This window comes from Monomorium pharaonis, chromosome 4 (genome assembly GCF_013373865.1).
Source record: "Monomorium pharaonis isolate MP-MQ-018 chromosome 4, ASM1337386v2, whole genome shotgun sequence".
Taxonomy (NCBI): domain Eukaryota; kingdom Metazoa; phylum Arthropoda; class Insecta; order Hymenoptera; family Formicidae; genus Monomorium; species Monomorium pharaonis.
In genome coordinates, this window is record NC_050470.1 from 19,324,667 (window position 1) to 19,341,629 (window position 16,963).

The 16,963-nt window shown below is 29.9% G+C and overlaps 1 protein-coding gene and 1 long non-coding RNA gene across 2 annotated transcripts; both read left to right on the plus strand.

The window, feature by feature from the left end:
* Window positions 1–6,044: 6,044 nt before the first annotated feature.
* LOC118645245 lies at window positions 6,045–7,360 on the plus strand. The gene is made up of 2 exons (XM_036285939.1): window positions 6,045–6,689; window positions 6,763–7,360. Exons 1-2 carry the CDS (start codon window positions 6,423–6,425, stop codon window positions 6,820–6,822), a joined length of 327 nt encoding a protein of 108 aa, XP_036141832.1. The 5' UTR covers window positions 6,045–6,422; the 3' UTR covers window positions 6,823–7,360.
* Window positions 7,361–9,250: 1,890 nt separating this feature from the next.
* Window positions 9,251–11,438, plus strand: LOC118645267. The gene is made up of 2 exons (XR_004963031.1): window positions 9,251–10,210; window positions 10,333–11,438. It is a non-coding gene; the product is annotated as an uncharacterized LOC118645267 (long non-coding RNA).
* Window positions 11,439–16,963: the final 5,525 nt, after the last annotated feature.

Here is a 16,963-nt window from a genome sequence, read left to right on the forward strand (position 1 = left end):
AATTATTATTTATTTAAATAACTTTTTTTTTTCAAGAGACTATTTTTTAATTTAAATAATAATTACTTTTTACAAAAAATAATATATTTATACTTAAAATTTGTATTTAAAAAATGTTAAAATAAATTTAAAAATTTTATAATAAACACCTTAGATGCAATTTTGTAAAAATTATGGATTCCGATTGTTCGTTACTTTTCCACATTTGTCTATAAAAATTAATTACATGCTATGAACAGTACGAAATATTGTACTGTATAAATGAATAACGCGAAGTTTTACGTGTATACATTTACATGCATACACGCTACTATCCAGGCAATCGATTCTGTATTTTTGAGTGAAAATGTAAAAAGCAACAATGATTGGTGTATATCGTTAATCCTAAAAGTATACACCAATCAGTGGAGACAATGCTGCTCATTTTTTAAATTGTCACTTTCTTTTGAAATCGACCTTCTAAGGATCAATCGTGTAATTTTCTATGTAAAAAGTTTCACGTGAACTCAACGATTTTAACCAATGAGATAAAAATTTCACGCGAACTCACTGATTCCATTGGTTGACATAGTTGAGTTTAAGTGAAACTTTTCACATGAAAAATTACACGATCAATCCCCTGCTGTAACAGAGGGTGCGTTCTTAAATTCACAACGGATGTAGCTGGATACACTGGTTGCGTTCAGGACACTCAACAGTTGTACAACAGTTGAGTAATTCGCTAATATAATTGGTCCAAATTTAAAGATTTAACAGTAAGGACCAATAATCACTGATCGCTCACTGATCACTTGTGTTTCCTGAACGCAACCACTGCTATCTTTGTTCAACTTTCCATAAGTAACAAAGATGGAATGATACTCTGGCGTGTCTGGCTGTATCTGTTGCGAATTTAAAAACGTACCCAGAGTGACAGCCATATATAAGATCTATGGTGATAGCAGAGTAAAAAGAGTCAGTTCACTATACGGTACGTATTGGCAACGATAGGAGCCGGCACTAACACAATTGGTCTGTTCGTTTTCGCTGCACTGCTGCACTATTGCAATAAGTTAGAATAAGACAAATGAATTTTGTCAAAACGAACAGACCAAATGTGAACCAACCCTAATAGAGTGCGACAGCGGCGTGGCGCGGCGCAACGCGACTTTACGTTGACAACAATCAGATCACATAGATCTGTCACAAAAGTATATTTATATTGAGTGCGGTATATTGTGAAATAAAAAAAAAATTATTTACAATATGTACACAGTGCAAAAACAGTGCCTCTGTTTGCCACCAGGCTCTCCCGAAAAAAAAGATGGATATAAAGGTTAGTATATGAATAAATGTAATGTAAGATATCAGACGTTTGACAAATATACAGACAGATAAATAGATAGATAGACAGACAGACAGACAGACAGACAGACAGACAGTCTGTATCACAATTTTTTTGTATAGAAAAATTTTAAATATTTGAGAGAAAGTATCCATATATCACATCTTTCAAAAAGCTTTCTGAAAGATATCTGACAGAAGATACCTGTTAGATATCTTGAAGGATTTCTGAAAGATATGTGCCGTGTGGGTAATGTCTAACAATCTTACCATAATTATCTCTCAAATTACTTGTTCGAAAAAATGTTTTGAGTAAATCTAACTACAGAATATTTTATTATTTGCACAAATATTGTTTGAGCAAAGTGCAAGATTACAAAGAAATCTTTAACTTTTATATTAAGTTTTATATTTTATTATGTATGTTGATTTTTATTGTAACACACTTCTCTGTTTATTATTGTATATTATATGTTTATTTTTTTCGCAGGTGGCAGTTATTAAAGAAGATAAATACAATGGAGCTTTGGAGAAACTGTACTCAAGAAATAAGTAAGAATAAATAATATTTTAACCAGATGCATCTATTTAGAGGGCACTGGTAAAATGAATAATTCCTGAAGCATCTGTTTAGATGGTACAGGAAAAAGTATTTAAACCAGATGCATTTATTTAGAAGGCACTGGTAAAATGAATAATTTCTGAAGCATCTGTTTAGATGGTACAGGAAAAAATATTTAAACCAGATACATCTATTTAGACGGCACAGGTAAAATTAATAATACCTGAAGCGTTTATTTAGATGATACTGAAAACAAATATTTAAACCAGATGCATCTATTTAGACGGCACTGGTAAAATGAATAATTCCTGAAGCATCTGTTTAGATGGTACAGGAAAAAATATTTAAACCAGATACATCTATTTAGACGGCACAGGTAAAATTAATAATACCTGAAGCGTTTATTTAGATGATACTGAAAACAAATATTTAAACCAGATGCATCTATTTAGACGGCACTGGTAAAATGAATAATTCCTGAAGCATCTGTTTAGATGGTACAGGAAAAAATATTTAAACCAGATACATCTATTTAGACGGCACAGGTAAAATTAATAATACCTGAAGCGTTTATTTAGATGATACTGAAAACAAATATTTAAACCAGATGCATTTATTTAGAGGGCACTGGTAAAATGAATAATTCCTGAAGCATCTGTTTAGATTAGATGGTACTGGAAAAAATATTTAAACCAGATGCATCTATTTAGACGGCACAGGTAAAATTAATAATACCTGAAGCGTTTATTTAGATGATACTGGAAACAAATATTTAAACCAGATGCATCTATTTAGATGGCACAGGTAAAATTAATATTTTTTGAAGCATCTATTTAGATCAGTGCTTGAGCCTAGTTGCCCTTTTCGAGCCGATTCCCGAACGCTCCGCCTCCTATGCCCCCACTACCGCGCGCGGCCTTGACGGCCGAGCCGCCGATCTCGCCCGTACGCTTTGTCTCAGGAGCAGCTCTGTATAAGAAATGGTGCCCTGCACTACAAAATTCATTAAAATTACTCTAAGTAAATAATTTTTGTTTTTATAAACAAAAAAGTACTAATTTTTTTATTTCTAATTTATTTTATATGTAGTATAACAATATGTAAAAACATAATATATAAATTAGAATTTTGACAATAGTTTAATTTTTACATCACCCGTGAGGTATTATTATTGATGCTTTTTTTTAAGTGGTTTTCTCAGTAGGCCTAATCCACTAAAAGATGAAATATAATATATAGCTTGGCATTCTTCTAATTTTTCTGTCGTTTTTATATATCTTACAATATATAAAATTTTGTTTTCCTGCCAAGCTGTATATTATATTTCATCTTTTAGTGAATTAGGCCTACTGGGGAAACCACTTAAAAAAAAACGCATCAATAATAGTATCTCACGGGTGATGTGGAAAACTATTGTCAAAATTCTAATTTACATATTATGTTTTTACATATTGTTATACTACATAAAATAAATTAGTAATAAAAAAGTTAGTACTTTTTTGTTTATAAAAACAAAAATTATTTACTTAAAGTAATTTTAATGAATTTTGTGGTGCAGGGCACTATTTCTTATACAGAGCTGCTCCTGAGACAAAGCGTACGGGCGAGATCGGCGGCTCGGCCGTCAAGGCCGCGCGCGGTAGTGGGGGCATAGGAGGCGGCGCGTTCGGGAATCGGCTCGAAAAGGGCAACTAGGCTCAAGCACTGATTTAGATGATACTAGAAACAAAAATTTAAATCAAATGCATCTATTTAGACGGCACAAGTAAAAATAATTCTTGAAGCGTCTATATTTAGATGGTATTGGAAAAAATATTTTTTGTTTATATACAGAGCACAACATGTATATGTATATGCTGCTCTACATCAGGTCTGTCCAGATTCAGATTGAGAACCGAACACATTTTCATTTCTCGATAGAGACGGAGATAGTCTATCCTTTTTGGTTTACTCTCTCTCTCTCTCTCTTTCTTTCTCTATCTCACTCTATCGAGATTGAGTTTGGACACAAACCTGTTCTGCATGCATAATTGGAGGGTAATACAGAGCGGAATTAAAAATGTCGATAAGTTATCGAATTAAAAATGTCGATAAGTTATCGAATTAAAAATGTCGATAAGTTATCGATTTTTTAATTCCGTTTAGGCGGCGCTGCAACTCCGTCAGAGTTCGGCCTCGACTTTAGGATCCCTTTAATGTTATTTTCTATTTCACTATTACCTGATTTTTCTCTTTATTTCTTCTTTCTTATACTCTTTCTTTCCCTTTCTCTTTTTTAACTCTCTTTTTCTGTTCTTTCTTTCTATAAAGTCGCTGTTTCATTTTCTACATTGTTTCTCCCTTTCCCTCTCTCTCTCTCTCTTTCTCTCTAATCTGTTTCCTTTCCTTCTCTATTTCTAATAAAATGTATGCTCTGTAAGATACGTAAAACACGCGAACTGTTAAAATATATTTTAAATTATAAATTATATTATAGATTTTAATGTTATTCTTTATTTTACCTAATGTTTTTCTTATTTCTTTCCTGTTTTTCTCTCTGTCTTCCTAATCTCTTTTCTATTCTCCTTCCGAAAGCTTACGCTGGCTTCGCGTGCGCTATTGAATTTTCAATTATAAATTGCAAAGAAAATTGCACAGTTATTTGACAGCTGTCAGTATTATTTGACAGCTATCAATATTCAATCGTAATGATGACAGTTAAATGACAATTACTCTCGCGACACGAAGCGAATCGAGCGAGAGAACCAATCAGCATCGCGGAAAAGCGTCAACAATACGTGCGATATATTCGACTCCGAACATCCACTTCAGAGTTGACAGTTAAATGACAGTTACTCTCGCAACACGAAGCGAGTCGAGCGAGAGAACCAATCAGCATTGCGGAAAAGCGTCAACAATACGTGCAATATATTCAACTCCGAACATCCACTTCAGGGTCAAAATGGATTTTTTTATTATGGATGGATTAATTAAAAATTTATTAAAAGAATGAATTAATATAAAAATATAATTATTTAAAATAAAGTTTATATTATTCGGATTAATCTTATTTTATTTTATTTCTTTTTTAAATATTTTTATTGAAAAATTAAATATACATGGAACATATAATTATATATATTTACTTATATTTTTTAAAATTATGATTAGGGGGTTATTGATTATTTTTTTATATTTTGCTAGATTAATTTCTAATGAAGAAAATAAGATTAAGATAAATTTGTTTATTTTTGGTAAAATATTTTTTATCATACTAAAATTTTTTAATATTAACTATATAATAAATCTCCTTCGCGAGCCTCCCGCTTGTCTCGCCCCCTGCTCTTGACTCCATGGTTGTGGCCATGGTTGCAAGCTCGCCCGGCGAAAATGCCTTTTAGCTGTCCCTCTCTCTGCTTCCGCAACCGGCGATCATCCGAACTCTTCGTGCTTACACGGCAAGGTGTCCGTCCGCGTTAATATCAAATAACGTAGTCTAGATGTCGTCAAAATCATTAATTGCCAAATATATATATTTGTATATAGTGAAAACATGATTGTATATTTTATATATACATATGTGTATATTTATTTCTATATTGTTACATATGTTTTTTATAATAAATATATGTACGTTATATGGTATATTTATATATTCTATTTGATTGATTATAACGAAAAATAATTTTAAAGAAGATTGAATATTTGTAGAATTACAAAAGGACAGTTTTGGGAAGTCTCATTCTATATACATTATAATATTGTATACATAAGTGCTATATGTATATACATACATAAAATAAGTATTTTTGAATGTATCTATACAAGTTTCATTCTTATGTATACGTTTATTATCAAATTAAAACATTTATACAAATTATAGATTTCTCACTTGCTATATTAATTTACCCATCTTTTTCAAAAATTACTATACGTTGTGGATCTCTTTGAATACTAATTTAGGATGTCCTGAGGACTTTCGTAGGATGTCCTGAGGACTCTCTTAGGACGTTCTAAGGACTGTCTTAGGATGTCCTGAGGATTGTTTTAGAATGTCCTGAGTACTTTCAGGATATCATATTCTTAGAACATTCTGTGCTATCTAAAATGTCTGGTATTTATACAGTCATTATATTTAAGTTTATCTTCAGACATTTTGTAGCTAATGAAACTCTTTATACAATATTTTAAGAATAACGTTTTTAGCTAGAATACATATATCCTCAGGACATCCCAAGGATGTCCTCAAGACATGAGTAAAATTTTAATTTATATTAATACTATTACAGAATCTAACATTCTAAATTTACTTTAGAAATCAAATTTATACATAAAATATTTATATAAAATATTTACAATAATACAACTATTATATCCTGACAAGATCCCAGGACATCCCGGGACATATTCAGGATGATCCTGAGGACGTCCTGTGCTATCTGAGAACATAACCTTCTTTTATAACTTTATTGAATAGTTTTTAATATGCACTAATGCTATTTAATGCTGCAAGAGAGTAAATTCTTATTAGATTAATTAAACAAATTTTTACACAGATATGGCAACGTGGACAAAAAAAGCTGTTGAAATTTTAATTGCTGCGTATAAGAATGAGCCTTGTTTATATCAAACGAGAAACCCAAATTATCACAATAAAAATCTACGTAATGAAGCATTGGAACGCATTTGTGCAATTGTCAGTACTGTCACACCAAATATAACGGGAAAAGAATGCAGTATTAAATTTTATAATTTAAGAAATCAATTTAATACTGAAAACGCAAAAGTAAGAGCTTCAATTAAAAGTGGTATAGGTAGTGAAAATGTAAGTATATTTAATTAAAATAATATATAGATTAGACATAATGATTTGTATTGTTACGTAATACAGATTACAGGTGTATAAACCTAATTTATGGTATTACGATGCTTTAAAATTTCTGGAAGAACATATATAGTTCCCAGAAAGAGTAAGAACTCACATCTACCAAATAGTACAAAAGATACGCCTGGTTTTTTGTTACACGTAAGTAGATATTTAAAGTAATTTAGATTTTTAAATATGTTAAATTTTTATAACTTAATGACTATTTCTAAAACTCTTTCTAAAACTTTTTGCAAAAAGTTTTAGAAATAGTCATTAAGTTACAAAAATTTAATATATTTAAAAATCTAAATTACTTTAAATACCTACTTACGTGTAACAAAAAACCAGGCGTATCTTTTGTACTATTTGGTAGATGTGTTTGTACTATTTGGTAGAGTTCTTACTTTTTCTGGAAAGTATATGTTCTTCCAGAAATTTTATAGCATCGTAATACCATAAATTAGGTTTATACACCTGTAATTTGTATTACATAACAATACAAATCATTATGTCTAATCTATACATTATTTTAATTAAATATACTTAATTAAGATATTTAAGAATAAGATATTTAATATATTACAGAATAAGATATTTAAATAATAATTGTATTATAATAATATAAACATATTTTACCAATTTGATTTTTTTACAATCTTTTTATATAGTTAAATAAAATGTAAGATAACATTTTATATTTTACGCAAAATTTTAAAATATTTAAAATATAAAAGCATTTTATAATTAATTATGTAAATATCGCAAAGACAGATAAAAATAAAAACGTATATAATACATTTTTATTATATGAAATATACTTTATTTTTTATTTTATAGCATGATTATGTATAAACATCACAAGACTTAAAAGAATCGCAAGAAATGTTGGTTGAAGATAATATATAGTGTCTACGTACATAATGAAGATAGTAATGTCTATGTACATGAAGAGGATTTAAATAATAATAATAATGAAGAATCACAATCATGTGCATCTTCATCTGATAACATAATTGCTACAACACTATCGATTAAAAAAAAAAATGCAATCACCATCTTTACCATTTACTGATTTATCTAATATAAATACGTCAAGTCCATCAACATCATGTTCTGCACAATCATCGCCAAATGTTGGTAATGCATTACAATCTTCATCCACTACTCATAATCCTAAGAAGCGAAAAATAAAAAATGGGGATGCTTATGTAGAGGCAGTTGAATCGATTGCACAATCTTTAAAGATGCCATTAACACCAGTTACACCAGTTACACAGTTGAAACTGATGGTACAGACCCTGTAGATACATGTATGAATTTTTTGGGATCCCTTATTAAAAAATATACAAACTCCAGATTTCAAATTAGATATTATAAACACTTTGGTACAAACTGTTGTTAATGCTAGTCTAACGGACTTAGAACGAGTTAAGAAATAATAAGATATATGTGGATTAATATTCTAATTATATTACATTGATCTCATGTATTTTATAAAATGTAGTGGTATTCTTACAAACTTATTCTTAGGTATAATATAAAATATTATGTAAAACATTAATTTTTAAAAAGTTTAAATAAAGTACAAATCGCCTGCAGTCTAGAAAAAAATATTTTTGTTATGTTTCTGCTGAGGCAGATCAAGGACTGTAAAAATATTTTTTTATTATAATAAGATTTAATTAAAGTATTCATATTGAAAATTGCCATGCAATCCAAAGAAAGAGTGTTATGGATGTTACAAATGAGGTGAACCAGAGTGTAAAAGCGTTAATTTTTATTATGAAAAAGTATACACAAGATTAATATTTTTATTTTTATTTGTATTCTATCAAGGTTATCCCTTACGAAAAAAAACAACCTAAATAACACCCAAAAAAACACTAAAATATAATAGCGTAATTTGGAATACCCAAATGGCGTTCACACTATTTGAGCGTTAACGCCAAGAAAAACACCAAAAATGACACCAAAAAAACACTAAAAGGTAATAGCGTTTCGGATACCCAAGTAGTGTTAACACCCACAATAACACTAAACCGAGTAGAAATTGATAAGCAACTAGACGTAAAAAAAATAAAATAATTTCATTAAAAAAAATTATTTTTATCAACAGTATACTAAATTTAGGACAAATTTCTATTAATTAATTAAATTTAAATTATATTATTTTATTTTATTCTTATTTGCCGCTGATAGGTTTTGAACCCGGGACCTTAGGATGACGAATCTTGTACTCTATCTGCTACGCCAATTTGACTTATCGATATGGATACTTGTTATTGTCTACATATACCTATATGTTATAAACTGACGCAATTATATTATCTTTTATAAATGCAATTCAATTTTGCAAAACATTAAAAATAAATAGCATTAATTTATTTACTCATTAATTTCATTGTTAAATTTATTTTCTTCCATAACCTTACATATATAACTATATAACTTCGAATTTTATATACATATATATATATATAAATCTGTATATCTACACACACACACACACACATATATATATATATATATACATATATACATAGGCTACAGAGTAGACTGTATAAAATCTTATTGTGTGCCATTGGCTTTGCCTCTACCTGGTTGATCAATTCGCCAATATATTCCATCACAAACTCGTCTTTAACGAAAATAATGGTGCTCGGTCGACGCTTGCTTGCTCTGATTGTTCCCGTTGCTGCAATCTCTAATCTCGTTGCTGTTCTTTATCGAGACCTTCGTCGTAATCCGCGTACACTTCGCCGTCGTCTATTACCATCTGTAATTATACGTCTAGAATTCGTCGCTGCTACCGTGTACACGTAACCGTTCTGTTTACGTACGTAGGTCAGAGCCTACGAGCAAGCGAGCGTCGGCAAGCCGAGCATCTATCATCATTCTCGTTAAAGAAGAATTTGTGGTGGAATATATTAGCAAATTGATCAATCAGGCAGAGGCAAAGCTAACGGCACACAATGAGATTCTTTGCTGCTCTCGTAACTTATAATTTCTGAAAATTTTTAGGATTCTTACCTGACTGTGTAAAACATGCCGATAACCAACGAAAACCTACTACGGCCATATTGCTTTTTAGTTCACTTGTGCATGCAGATGGTGTTGGCGGAGCGAGTACAAATAAGGATAGCATATGGACATACAAAGTGGTCCATTTTAGGATATCCCTTCAATGTCCACAAATGTATATCCTATGGATATCCTTATAAGGTCCATGGACATCAGGACAAGAAATGGACATAAAACGGATATCCATAAGATATCCTGTGCTGTCTGGATATTATGAAATAAGATTAATACTTTGTGTTATGTTATATTTTTAGTTATTATGAAAGAAAGAGAGGAAGAAACACTATTGAAAATTAAAGTAAAAGAAGAATAGATAAAAGAAAAGAGTGAATGGTGAGGAGAGAAATGCTTGGAATTTACAAAGTGCTCGACAGAATATACATATATGGACTCTAAAGGTATCAAATAACGTAATTTTCCTATAAAAAATTGTTGGCTGTTACATCAAAATTCTTTTTCTTTTAAGCCTATGTATGCTGTTGTTGATAAATTTAACAAGATTCATTCCTTTTTAATTCAGCGAACCATCATAGAGAATTGGCAGTACAATTCATATCAAAAGGATTACCTGAAAGTGTACTTTTGTTACGGACAAAAATTTCAAAAACCGATTTGTAACGTTCCGTTGAAGACTACTCGATACGGGGGCAGCTTTCGTTCTTTTGTCTAACGGGGCTCTCAATTTATTTGTTTTAGGGCGACCGCAGCACGTCTGCTTATTTCCCAGGGATACGCCGAGAGCCGGAAGGATCGTTTATCGCGTTTGAGAGAGAAATAAATGGGATGAGAGACAGGATAAATAAACGTGTTTATTATTTATCAATCAGTATTAATCTTCATTTATTGAATACATAACCAATATATATATATAATAAGATAAATAATGAAAAGAGTACGTTGATTACTCGAAATAGTATGTAGTAGATAGACCCAAAATATGCATATGAAACAACTAAATAAAGTAGTGAGTATAAGTATGTTATTAAGTTATTTATAATCAAGTAAAATATGAATTCATTTAACGTTTAGTCATTTAATAAAAACAAATCGATTTATGAAATCTAATTGATTTAACTCTGACTTGAATGATTTTACAACCTGGATAAAAATTATTTACTTTATTGATTGGATAAACTTGTGATGAATATTTCTTGTGTTATTAAGTAGGCTGCCAGTTCAGCCGAATTCTTGACGTCTGAAGAATGGTTAATTGTGTTAGTGTTTAAGCGTCTTACCTTGTTTTTGTGAAGTACTATGGAGATGAGGGAAAAGAAAGGTATTGCCTCATGATTATAATTGTTTGTTCAAGATTAATTAATTGTGATAGCTCATTTCAAAATTCATGTAATAAAAGCAAATTCGCTACTAGTCTAGTGGCGTGAACGTATCCCTTGCGACTCTATTCTCGCTCTTGGCGGTTCCCACGTCACATCGGGAGTAAAATAAAAATAAAAAAAAAGAAATAGAGCCAGGAGTCACCAGACAGGTAGGACATACATTCGAATACTTCCTCAATTGTTCTTTCAGATTTCGCGTATTAGAATAAAAGAAAATCACTGTCAATCAGGGTTTGTGAACGTATCTTACGACTCCACTCTCGCTAGGCGGTATCCCACGTCACATCGGGAGTAAAATAAAATAAAAAAAAAGAAGCAGAGTCCGAGATCCAGGTTGACAGGATATTTGTAATATAATTGAATTTATAATTTAAGTATCGGAATATTGTTATTGTTATTCATTTGATTGTCTGAAAGAACTGCGTTAACGAACCGACGGATCGTACAGGTATTGTCCCGTGCAAAGTAGATATTAGATATCCGCTTGTTTAGCTTTTTATCACCAGGAGTACCCTCAACGGGCTCCAGTCAGCCAATACCACCAGCTGTTGGGTGACTAAACTCGACTTCTTAATTAAGGAGCCGACGCACAAGACGGTGATCCGTATCAGACGTGTCGCGGTAGACGCGTAATTATTTATGGGTTTCAAAGTATAGAGGCATATGAGATTTAATTATTTGTTGAAAAGTAGAAGGATGCGATCGTATTTTATAATTTTTATTTATTTATTTATTCAGGTAACAATGCTGGAGATCGCATAAAGGTTTAAGGAGTGTGGAAGTACTTCAGTTAAATTTCTATATCTAAATTAGTAAAATAAGCGGGGTTATAATTGGCAATAATAAAACATGTATAAATGAAAATCAATTATTGTATCAAATATATATGTGTGCATTTAATTCAGTTGGGTCTCGAATGCGTTATGAAATCAAGTAAATTGCATGTGAACTTTGAATAATTATTATATTATTTCATGTAAATTATTAGAATCAGTGATTTGAATATTATTTATTATATCTGGCACAAAGTAACGTAGAATGTTATGATAATAGTTAAATTAGAGATGTACAAGTTGGATATTAAATAGAAATAGAGTAGATATCAAAGTATTAAATCATGGATAAAATTGCATTGAATAAAATTAAATCGAATTGGATAGTAGTATGGGTTGTATTTAATCAAAGTGAAATATCAGATTTGCTGCATTAAATTGAATTGTGAATTAAATCGGATCGTAAATTAAATTGCATTAAAATGAATTAAATCAAGTTCAGTGGTGAGTTATTTGTAGTATTGAAATTCAAATTAAATCAAATTAAATCGGGATATCAATGCACATTAACATAAATTAAATTAAATCAGATTGCAGAATATGTCACATTAAAATAAAATAAATCAGAGTATCAGTATATTAAAACATCGGTGTATCAGAAATAAAATGTTCATGCATCAATCAATGTATCAATAAATGTCAAATAAAATGTCAATGTATCAATAAATGTCAAATAAAATGTCAATGTATCAACCAAGCTGTATTAAGTTAAATTAAATTATAATAAAAATCAAAATGTCAATTGAGTAGTGTTAAATTAGAATTAAATTGTCAAAGTCGCAAATTAAATTGAATTAAATTAAATTAAATCGTGATTAAATAATATTAAAATTGAATTAAATTGAATTAAATTTCCAAACGGCAGACTGGGGTAATATTGTATAAGTATTTATTCGGTTGTTAAATTGTTAAGTATTTAATTATTAAAATAATTTAAAATAATTTAGAATGATAGTCCAAAAGTGATTACGCGCGGCAGAGTGTTCACTTGTAGAGATTGATGACAGCTTGATTGAGATTATATAAATCAGATAAATAAAATTAATTTAAGTTACTCACCAAAAGGTCTTCGGGGATATATGAATTATTGAGGCTGGATCCCCTTATAGTTTTATAAGTTTATTTTTTAAGTCTTTATTTCTTTCAGTTACAATGTTCCTTCTACAGTCGACAAAATGGCGGATGCTTCTTAAGATGGCAGATATGCGGTACAGTGTTGAAGTTCAGTGCGCAATGTGAACACTCAGAGAAACGTGGTGTTGTTACTTGAAAAGACCGGCGCGCAATGCTGATCCGCCGCGGCGCTCGCTTTTATATTGTTCGAGTTTGTAGGCCGCGGGGTGTGGTACGAAGTAGGAGTTGCATCATTCTCGCTTCTAATTTCAAAGGGTGCCGCGGAATGTCGGCATAATTTTACAAAGGATGTACTTGCATCGGATGTTTAGTCTTTCGAGATACAGAAAAATATCATATTACTTTTTGATCAAACAATTTCGCAAGTGACTCACGATGACTCATACCCGAGCGTGAGAATGGAATTTATGCATCTTATGCATATAAAATATTCATTCAAATATTATAACTGTGAAATAAATTATTAATTAATGTTTCTACGACTCGTACGCTTGCGGAGGTTTTATACAATAATATTTCTTTCATTGTAAAGCTTAGTTTTTGCAAAATTTAATTGTTAATAGACGCTACGCATTAATTATTTGATATTTAACGAAATTAATTATTTATAATACTTATTTGTTGAGATAATGACTCTATATGGTAATATTAATTGATACAAATAGATTTTACATTATTTAGAGTTCTGTTTTATTAAGATTAATTATTAACTGAGTCTGAATAATTGAATATGCGTACGTAGGTATGTTTTATCAATAAACTAATTGTTAATTAACATTTTTCTTTGTGGTAACAATTTTTACGTATAGTAGTAGTGGTTCTCAAACGATATATGTAACTTTTATATTTTTTAAACCTTCGCAAGTGTGTTATTAATGAATATTTAGTTGCGCGTAATATTTCATTATTCAAGCGTTATAATATTTGCACATATTTCAAATAGGGGTTCCCATCTATTACAGTGGTGATCACCTTAGTGATTCGCCGCTCTTGAATCTTAGCACTTGTAATAATTTCGACGAGCTAACCTTGAAAGCTTTAGACGCACTTTAGATTTGCAATTAATATCGTCAGTGAATATTCTACCTTAAGTAATATTTCATCGCTGGTGCATATGTGAATTTTATAATAATTTTACATTCTTCTTATAGAGGTTCGCATTTATTACAGTGATGGTCAGCCATCTTGTGTACACTGCGATAGCTTCAGTGACATGGCCTTGGGACTTTATTTATTAATTATGCACTTGCAAAAGCCTTAATAATTATTTCTTTAATCAAAATCGATTGTTAACTAGCTTTATGAATAAATGATAGTTGCAAAATTATGTAATTGATAAGGATTATTTATTTATAATTAAATTATTGTTCGTATATATAATATTCTATTTGTTAATTAGTATTTATGCAAAAAGGTGATTGTTAATTAATATTTATGTTTGGAATAATAATCTAAAATTTATATTAATAATTATTTAATTGTTCATACCATTTTATATATTATTTAGGCTTCTACAATGGTCTTATGAATATTCTACTGTTAATAATATTTCATGATAGTGATGCAATGATTTTACATTCACCTTCACAAGGGTACTCATGTACCATGACGGTTTTCAAGGTGAGAGACTTGTGTTTCAAGGCCTATAGTACTTATAAAGGTCTTTTGGCAGTTGTCCTTGACACTTTAAAAATTTATATCTCGTGAACGGTAAGAGATTAAGAGATGGGGTTTGGACCATCGTATAGAGGACCTCGAGGACTATGTTTGGCCGAATTTTGGTCCTCCCGAAAAATCGGGGTGGGGGTGAAAATTGAAGTTTTTAAAAGAACATCATTTACGGTCGAATCAGGTAAAACGGAGCGTTTTGGCAAGTTTTCGGTTTTTGGGTAAAAAATGTGAAATTTGTCCCAAAAAATAATTGTTTTTTCCAAATTTTTGGAAACATGATTTTTAGTATAAACAAAGTCTGCGACGCTTCTTGGAATTTATTTGGCAACTCTACCTCTTATGGTTCTCGAGATATTGGCAAAAGTTTTCGGGAATTCTTGGAATTACAGCAGCATTTCCAGGAATTCGTGATGGCTGTGTATGACGGGTTTATCATTCGGTAGGCGCTTGTAACAAATGGTAAGTATACCATTGTCGGTAATTAGGGAATGGTAATTGATGGTAAGTGCAGGTAAGTTATCGACAGTTGGCCCTCTATTGGCAAGGTATGCAAGTTAATGGTAAGTTTTTAATAGTAGAGGTATCCCGTTAGTCGGTAACTTATAAGATTTTAGTATTTTAATTTAATTTAAAGAATTTTTATAATAAAATGAACGATTATTGATGCAATTCCTTTACAATATTAAATTTAGGTGTCGACCATAAGGTGTATGATTAATTTAATTGAATAATTCGATATTCAATGTAGATTTGGTAATTAACTATTATCATCATGATTTCGAACGATTGTAACCTTAAAGAATATAACATTTCATATGATCTTAATAATTAATATAAGTAAAATGGTGGTTCAAAAGTTATGAACGTTAGAGAATATAATAATATAAGTATTAACTGGTTAATATAGAGATAGTATATGATTATTAAAATAATAATAAAATGTAAGAATATATAATGTGAATAATAATATGAATAATAAGTAAATTATGTAATATAAAATTAACTGAATAATTAAGATAATTGGATAAGAATATAATATAAGTGTAATAAATGAATAGTAATATAAAATTGATTAAAATATAATTGAATATATGAATAGATATACGAATAAAGGAAATTCATAAAGCAAATAATTAATAAAAATTGAAAAATTTACACGGGACGTGACACTTTCTAGTTTTTCAAGTATGTCACTATCTTATGGCAGGCCAGGTAAGAGAATAGTTACAAGTGTTATAATTTTATTTTAAAAAATACTGTATTGCAAGTGTGTGGCTCTTAAATGCAAATATAGTACAACCATTTCTTTTTTACATTATTGAAATAGGTAAAAAGTAGGAAATCTTGTCTGAATCAACAAAATTACAAAGTTACAGATTATAAAGTCACCTAGCTGATCTGTTGATACAGCCGATGACGTGGTCACAGGCTGTAATATCGAAGATATGTTTATATGAACCTCAAGGATTATCTGTATTCCTTATTAATCTATTGAATAACTGCTACGGATTCTATGCGAGTTAGATATGGATAAGGTATAGAAATATACTGATAAGACTTTTAGTCAAATAAAAAACTAAAAAGTAAGTATTTCAATACTTTGTTGTTTCCGAAATAATTTATTCTAACTTATACAATTCTCTTCATACATTTACAAACATTACATTCAAAATGTTTAGTTATATTTTTAATTCTCTAACTTATTTTATTGTAAATTGAGGCATACATGTGAGACGAAAGACTATAATACAAAATGACTACCAGTCGACTCTCAAATATCGAACGTTATATTTCACTTTTCATTCTTTTTGCATTATTTTAATATAGTATTATATTTAATTATTTATTGCTATTTTACACTTAAATTTGAAGTTAAATTGTAATTGTACATTTATAATTATATTTATTGTTCTTTTACGAATTGATTTCTCAAATATGGAACAACATGTTATATTTTACTTTCATTCTTTTTACATTAATATAGCATTATATTTAATTATATTTATTCATATTTTACAGTTAAATTTACAGTTAAATTGCAATTGTACATTTGTAATTATATTTATTGTTCTTTTACAGTTATTGATACTAAATCTATTTTGCACATGTTTTAATTAATCCTCTTGGAACATATAATTGTATGCCGGCTTGTAATGGGAAATAAAAACGTGGCTTT